Consider the following 8,773-nt stretch of genomic DNA (forward strand, 5'->3'; position numbering starts at 1 on the left):
AATCAGAATGCTGAATGCACCAAAATACTTCACCATGCATTCTATAGTTTCTGCAAAATGAGTTTAATGAAGATGATCAAATAAAACAAAATACTGTGTTCTAATTTTCCCTTTAACAGTCTACTTTGTGAATTTGTTATATCTTCCACTTATCAATTTCCTGTACGAGATGAGAATAACGGTTTCTGCGCAAGATAGAAAGAAAAAAATACATTTTTCTCATAAGGATTCAGTTCACGTAAGAAATAATGAATAAGTTTAATAATAAGAGCCGAGGAGTGAAAAACTAACTCAGCAATAATCATTGTAAGTATAAATATAAATATAAAAAAACAAAAAAAAATTAATTCCATCATCGTTAGGATAAGATCAATATAGTGAATCACACGATAGTGTGAACAAACCAAACCACACAATAGTGTGAACTAAGTCCTGTTAGAAAAATACTCCATAAATGTGACACATTTTTTTAATGCTTCTACCATTTATACAAACCCTCACATCGTTTTCGTTCTGGCGGCGCCCCTAATAGAGTACAAACAAAAATTTCGCCTGCACATTTCTGTGCAAATGATGTACAAGCGATTGATATATTTTGTTATTAAATTGGATATGGTGGGGGCTACCAATTAGACAGCCCCACTTTGTTTTCGTTCTGGCGGCGCCATTAATTGTGTACAAACGAAAATTACGCATGCATATTTCTGTACAAACGATGTACAAACGATTACGAAAATTTGTGATTCAATTGGACATGTTGGTGGGAAGCTACCACTTAGAGAGCCCCCAGTTTGTTTTCGTTCTGGCGGCGCCCCTAATTGTGTACAAACGAAAATTTTGCCTGAACATTTCTGTAAAAACGACGTACAAACGATTGCGACAATTTGTGATTGAATTGGACATGGTCGGGGGCTACCACTTAGACAGCCCCACTTAGTTTTCGTTCTGGCGGCGCCCCTAATTGTGTACAAACAAACATTTCGCCTGCTCGTTTCTGTACAAACGAAGTACAAACGATTCCGACAATTTGTGATTCAATTGGACATGGTGCGGAGGTATTACTTAGAAAGCACCCTACTTTGTTTTCGTTCTGGCGGCGTCCCTAATTGTGTACAAACAAACATTTCGCCTGCACATTTATGTACAAACGATGTACAAACGAATGCGACTATTTCTGATTGAATTGGACATGGTCGGGGGCTACCACTTAGACAGCCACCACTTTGTTTTCGTTCTGGCGGCGCCCCTAATTGTGAACAAACAAACATTTCGCCTGCCCGTTTCTGTACAAACGAAGTACAAACGATTGCGATAATTTGTGATTGAATTGGACATGGTGGGGTGGCTACCACTTAGACAGCCCCCTTTCTTCTGTTCTGGCGGCGCCCCTAATTGTGTACAAACGAAACTTTTGCCTGCACATTTCTGTACACACGAAGTAGAAACGATTGCGATAATTTGTGATAGAATAGAACATGTTGGTGCGGGGCTACCAGTTAGACAGTCCCCCACTTTGTTTTCGTTCCAGCGGCGCCCCTAATTTTGTACGAACATACATTTTGCCTGCACATTTCTGTACAAACGAAGTACAAACGATTGTGACAATTTGTGATTCAATTCGACATGGTGGGGGGGGGCTACCACTTAGACAGCCCCCATTTTTTTCTGTTCTGGCGGCGCCCCTAATTGTGTACAAACAAAAATTTCGCCTGCACGTTTCTGTACAAACGAAGTACAAACGATTGCTATAATTTGTGATTGAATAGGACATGTTGGTGGGAGGCTACCAGCTAGACAGCCCCCAATTTGTTTTCGTTCTGGCGTCGCCCCTAATAGTGTACAAACGAAAATTTGGCCTGCACATTTCTGTACAAACAATGTACAAACGATTGCGATACTTTGTGATTCAATTGGACATCGTGGGGGGAGCTACCACTCAGACAGCTCCCCACTTTGTTTTCGTTCTGGCGGCGCCCCTAAGTTTGTTCAAACAAACATTTCGCCTGCACATTTCTGTACAAACGATGCACAAACGAATGCGACAACTTGTGATTGAATTGTTTTTTTTTGGGGGGGGGAGGCTACAACTTAGACAGCCCCCATTTTTTCTGTTCTGGCGGCGCCCTTAATTATGTACAAACGAAAATTTCGGGTGCACATTTCTGTACAAACGAAGTACAAACGATTGCGACAATTTGTGATTGAATAGGACATGGTCGGGGGCTACCACTTAGACAGCCCCCAATTTTTTTCGTTCTGGCGGCGCCCCTAATTGCGTGCGAACATACATTTCGCCTGCACATTTCTGTACAAACGAAGTACAAACAATTGCGGCAATTTGTGATTCAATTGGACATGGTGGGGGGCTACCACTTAGACAGCCCCCATTTTTTTCTGTTCTGGCGGCGCCCCTAATTGTGTACAAACGAAAATTTCGCCTGCACATTTCTGTACAAACGAAGTACAAACGATTGCGATAATTAGTGATTGAATAGAACATGTTGGTGGGGGGGGTATCAGTTAAACAGCCCCAATTTGTTTTCGTTCTGGCGGCGCCCCTAATAGTGTACAAACGAAAGTTTGGCCTGTACATTTCTGTACAAAGAATGTACAAACGATTGCGGCAATTTGTGATTTAATTGGACATGGTAGGGGCTACCATTTAGGGGAACTCCCTCGAGAGGAATCACTCTACTTATTTATTGCAAAAAGCAGAATTTAAAAATTCGCATTCGTCCAAAGTTATCGTGTGAAGTAACAGCCGTTTGTATGTACGTACTAATATTGATAAATTCCACTACGCGATCCCAATTAATAGTTCATATATACGCGCCACACACACACACAAACTAGCATTTGTACACACGAAAGTATATCTGGTAGTATCCACACGCTTACGCCGGAAACTAGAAAGAAACAAACACACACACACACACACACAGGGACAGAGAGAGAGAAAGAGAATATCTTGTTGTACCTTTATACTGAATGCACCATTACTCACAAAATCAGTTAAAAAAGAAAAAAGAAAAAAGTTGTAAATGAAACTTTCAAAGATTGGTACCACTGCAGCGTGTCACAAATGAGATTGTTCCATAATGATTGATTCGTAATATGATGTATATGGGTTTCTTAATGGTAGTATAACAAAATGCCTTCAAATTGACCACTAAATAAAAAGTGAAATTTATTTCTCAAATTTTGTAAAATCGAAGTCGGTGGGCATTATGGGAACAGTCTACAATAACAATATATGCAAATAAATATTAATATACTTCACGTTTTCCAGTGGGTGCAAGAAAGCTTCGAATAGTATTTGTTGCCAGAAGCATTAGCTGATGTAATATATATATATATATATATATATATATATATATATATATATATATATATATATATATGTGTGTGTGTGTGTGTGTGCCCACCCTAATTTACATTTAGCCCCCCCCTAAATTTCGAGGCTGGCTACGGGCCTGTATCTACCCACATGACACACGACGTCCCTAGGACGTCTCTCTTTTGACCCCAATTATTCCGTATAGCTCCCGGGATTACTGGGACAATGAGTAGACATCTCATGGACGTCCTGCATGGGGCAGAAGATCCCAGGGAAATCCCACGCCGGACATACCTACGACCACATTATCCCATAATTTAGTAGCATCCCTTTGAGGTCTCTTTGAATATCCCGTTTTCAGGGATATTAGCGGACATCTGCATATTCCGCGGAAATCCTATGAATGTTCCGGGAGCGAATTCGAATTATCCCGGGATATCCCGTTGTCCACTGCGGATCAGTCTCGGACGTCCCGTGGATGTCCGTGTGCTATTTGGGACTGCAACAAAACAAGAAAAAGAAAACGAAGAAAAAACCATTTAGCATCACCTTTATATATACCTACACCAATTATGCCTTGGTATATGTGTTTCGTTTTCTAGCAAGCATGCATATTTTCTTCAAATTCAACCCTTATTTTTCTTACGTTCTTATCACTTTTCATTCATCTACTGCACTTACATCAATTGCATCATAAATGTTGAAAAACCCCTGTGCAAAGAGAGGGCATGACCCTCCTCTACTAGCTAGGATTAGGAACTTTATTCGTACAATTACTCAATAATGATCGAAAAAAATTGATGAATAAAGAGTTTCCCATGAGTTTTCCAATGCTCAAATTTTCTTCTTTTCTGAAGATAATATCCAGGCGCCTTGCCATAAAAACATGAAAAAACGAAGTTGTCTCTGGCGCTGCAAGTACGAAATGTATAGTTATGGCGTCCTCTTGACGTACACTGTGGGCGGCCGCACAAACTTTTTTTATCTGGTTAAACTAAATCTTACTCTGTAAACGAATTATTCTCTGTTTAAATTCCATTTTGAGTTCCAAGGACAATACAGAACTACGATCATAAATGGTTAGTGTACGCGCTTTTAACGTTGGAAGCCTTAGTTCGATTCCCGGCGGAAGCTCATGTTGTTTGAATCCCACCTTAAGCTGTAAGCCGACGTCTAATATAGCGTTGCTGCTGAAAGGACGCTAAACTAGAACTACGATCATGTTTTCCTATATATGTTGATGTTTTCGTTTCAACCAGTCTCTCAAAACCCTGCGGAAATATAATCATACGTGCAGCACGTGTGGTTTTCATATCATGCTGGTTGGGCATCAGGGCTTGACGTAAATAAATTTCAGACCATTTGTCACGAATGTTTTATCTTTTTCTTCCCACCTAGGGGAGAAAACGCACAAAATGTAATAATTTGCTATCTCACAGCCACATTGGCACAAAAGGGTGTATTTTTGACACAAATAACATATTATATTAGCAATTACTGTTATGCCGTTATTTCCCGATACGTTATTTCCCAAAACTATTCGAACATCTATTTCAAACATATTTTCTAAATCCAACTGGTGTTATTTACTGAAGTTACCTTATATCCTACTGAAACCAAGTTTCGAGAAATTGCGCGTTTTGAGTAACCAAAGAACATTTTTTTAAAAATACTGTTTAACTAATTTTTTTCCACAGAATATATTTAAATAAATTTAAATACTCTTTTTACAGTGTACATACTGAATGCATAACTTGAATAACGCTGTTTTGTTATATACATTTTGCAGCTGAAGCTACCCTGGCAGTTCTTAATGAGAATTGGGACATTGTGTTGGAAGAAATGAAGCCAGTTCTTCAGGTGGAATGGAACAAACTGTTATTAGACATGGCCAACAGTGTGTTTCTAAATGTTACTTTCAGCGATTTACTGCCAGAAAAATGAGTAAAATAAGATTCTCGTAACCGGTACACAATTAACCGGCAATACAAAAACAACAGTGCTTTCGCATTTTTTGTCAATATGCCTCGGGCAAGGAAGCCTAGAACGAACGAATTAGAGAATAACTTACACCAAGCGGGTCATTGGTTAACAGATAATCGCGTTGGTTATTTTGTGCGTTATGTGGCAGGAACTCTCGTCAACGTATTTCATGCGAAAACTGTATCAAGTACCTGTTTACATATAGAGACGTTTTAAATTCTTTGTTTAAGTAGTGTCACTTTGCTTACTTCCGCAAAACGCAACAGAAATGTTCTCACCCTTAAATTAAAGCTTCAAGTAGTGGAGAAAACAGTGAGAGAAGTTAGCATTTTAATATTTATGTGTAGCACATATCCAACTGTTCGGCAAAAAGGTTGTATTTGTAAAGGACTTTGCTTCGTGATTGCCAGTTACGAGAGATCTTACTGTATATTAATTCCAAATGAAGAAAGAAAAATAAGATTAACTAAATAAAATTTTAATGAATAATATGAAGACTATTTTGAGTTATTTATGAAAGCAAATAATAATATGAAGGAAATAAACTAATGGTAATATTTAACGAAAATAGCATTACTTTTAGTTCAGTAACAATTTTGAAAGATATTTAAAACTTCGTACAAGATAAGTTTCCCTTTTTGTATTAATGGCAAGTATTGAAAATACATTTTTTAAGCTAGCATATCGTCCCTAGAAAGAAAAAAAGATCCTAAGCGTCAAAATGCGAATTTCTCAGGACAGCATAAAAACGAATGGAACACTAATTAATTCCGAATCTTTCTTTCTTCTAGAATTCAGTTTTCACTTAAGACTTTTCATATTGTCTCCTGCCACTTGTCTCCTTTCTGCCAACATTAAACATGAAATGGGAAGTCAGGATATGCCCTTAGTTGGAAATCAAGGAAAGTGGCGCTTAGCACCTTTCTGCTTTCTGGGGGCGATATGACCTGTGTTCGATTCCAGTGTTAGCTCATGTGTTTCGGATTCCACGTTAAAGCACGGTCGACACTTCATATAACATCGGTGGTGAGAGGACATCCAACCAATCCAAATGATCAAAGTTCACATGGAATATCCCGAGTAAACAAAATTTCAAGCTTATTTACATGTCGTCCAAAGTATAAGTGTAAGATAGAGCACGAGCAGGAACTAATTAAATAATTTATCATTAGCTTTATTTTTTTTTAAATGTCAAAACATGGTTTCAAAATATTTTTTATCTTCATACTTACTAACCATAATATTTGAAAAGATATCTTTCGTGCAGATACATAAAAGTGGTATTTCGATGGGAGTGCCCAACTGGAAAAAGACCTGAGTGGAAAAAATCCTCCCCCATTTCTATCATATTCAGGGATATATAATACACGTGTATGGTATTATTCTTAACATTGATTCACTCTGAAGAGAATGATTTATGAACAAACAATCGAGGGTAATTAAGATATGAATAGGTACTTAGTCAGTGTTTATTATTATTTAGTTTTGAAAGTGTCTCAGTATGCGGGGTATAGTTCAGAAGTATCTTTTTGTACCACTATGTTTTAATAAAAGTTGTCTAATATATAGACCAGGACAAATTGTATTTGAAGGTACTTCCGTGCAGGTTCGTGAACATTGAACTCTGATAGAGGTATACAAATATTAATAGAAGATTTTTATTTTAAGAATTGGGAAGTTTTCCCTGAATTTATGGACACATGATACATTTTTAGGGAATCGTTATAAACCGTCATTCATTGTAATTAAAATGCCTTCAAAACGACACTAAGGTAAGTATGGTACGAGAATGATCTTCCTTCACAAATTCTCTTTTTCGATCTTACAAATTTGCATTATATACATGGGTCGAAAATATTCTTTTGTTTTTGTACCTACCACAAATACCAATGAAACTTGGAAAATGTATAGCCTAGGATACATAGATACATTTCAGTTATATACCTCAACCTCATGCTGCAAAGTGGATACTCAAATTCATAACAAAGTTTTTTTCTTTGCAAATATAGTTCAATTAATTCCGATTTTGAGGATTGTGACACATACGAATGACGCCATTTCTTACTGGTTCCTGGTTCATTTTAAAGAATCAAGCACTTACCATAAATCTAAAGTAATTGGCGTAGACAAGGAGCATCGAAGGTGAAAGTCTATAATATACAAGTTTAATAAACCCCGTTTTGATAATATTTCGGTTTCAATTATGAACAAATCTGTTCAAATTTAAGAAGAATCGTAAGGTTTTATTTTCTACATGAGTACGTAACTAAATATGCAATTATCATTGTACGCGAGTTATAATTGAATCGATTTTGTGTAACATTTATTAATTTTTCTAAAGAATACCTTAAACAAGATTTAAAGTAGAATATTTGCAATGAAATTCTTTTGTGTTGAAGATGTTTGACGATCTTTTATGAGTTCCATTTTATTGACAATTGTCTCTAACTGCGAGAACTTGATAAACATTAAGCAGATTTGTTCATAATAATTCACAAGACAATTATCCCCAGAGACAATTAAAGAAACAAGATGACTATCTGCAAACGTTTTTGGAACTGTTTTATGCGTAACACTTCTAAATTTTAGGAACTATATTAAAGTAATGAGTTTTATCAGTTTTCTGTTAGGAAGGATTAGAAATATAAAACATTTCTAACTAAATTCATTATGCTAACCTGTATTTTATGAATGTTATTAAGTTATTTGTTTTAAAATATTTGTACTACTCTAAGTAAGTTTTCATATTCTAAATATTTCTTTTATCTTCGTATACAATGATAGATTTCTGTATATTCAAAGGATGAAGTAAGTGAACGAAATATATATATAAATTCGGGATATGGGTATCGTGAACGCAACGACTAGATGTAACACGTAAGATATTCCATTATAAGTTTTGCCTGAAGTAACAGCAAATTCTTCTTGATGTGCCAATATTAATAATAATAGTCTAATAATAATAATACAAAATATTGTCCCCTAAGCTTATATGTTAAGCTGAATATGTTGGACTCTCCGAAAGAAAATCCTGTGTGCGTGGCTGATTACGTGTACTAAATACCAAGTTGAAGACAAAACAAGGTGGAAACGTGGAATGAAGGCAAATATTATAAGTGATTTCATCTTTCTTGTGTTTGCATTTCTATTCGTAAATCCACGAGCGGAAGCTTTCTCATTCCTTGGATACTCATAAGACAACGGTGGGTCAAATCCTCTTCGACAACTGCGCATGCTAGTATATGATCCTCCATCCGATTTGCTCACAATTATAATGAAATGTTGCTTAAATGAAAACTATTACATAGGATACGTTGTTAGGAAGAAAAGCTCTGACATCAGCGTAACTGATTTATGCGCATTTGGGCTGTTAAAAACGTCATAAACTTTAACTGCTTACGGAAAACTTGCTCGGAAGAATGCAGTGGAATATCTATGCTTGTGCTAAAACGT

The 8,773-nt window shown here is 36.6% G+C and overlaps 1 protein-coding gene across 1 annotated transcript in view; it reads left to right on the forward strand.

Moving 5' to 3' along the window:
- LOC145691966 (protein takeout-like) overlaps window positions 1-5,869 on the forward strand; it is a 63,773-nt gene extending 57,904 nt beyond the window's left edge. Inside the window, exon 6 of the mRNA XM_081767263.1 lies at window positions 5,127-5,869. Within this exon, the coding sequence (XP_081623389.1) occupies window positions 5,127-5,281 (155 nt within the window). The 3' untranslated portion in view covers window positions 5,282-5,869. The remainder of the gene's footprint in view (window positions 1-5,126) is intronic.
- Window positions 5,870-8,773: the final 2,904 nt, after the last annotated feature.

Source organism: Thermobia domestica, chromosome 8 (genome assembly GCF_964235325.1).
Source record: "Thermobia domestica chromosome 8, izTheDome1.hap1.1, whole genome shotgun sequence".
Classification (NCBI taxonomy): domain Eukaryota; kingdom Metazoa; phylum Arthropoda; class Insecta; order Zygentoma; family Lepismatidae; genus Thermobia; species Thermobia domestica.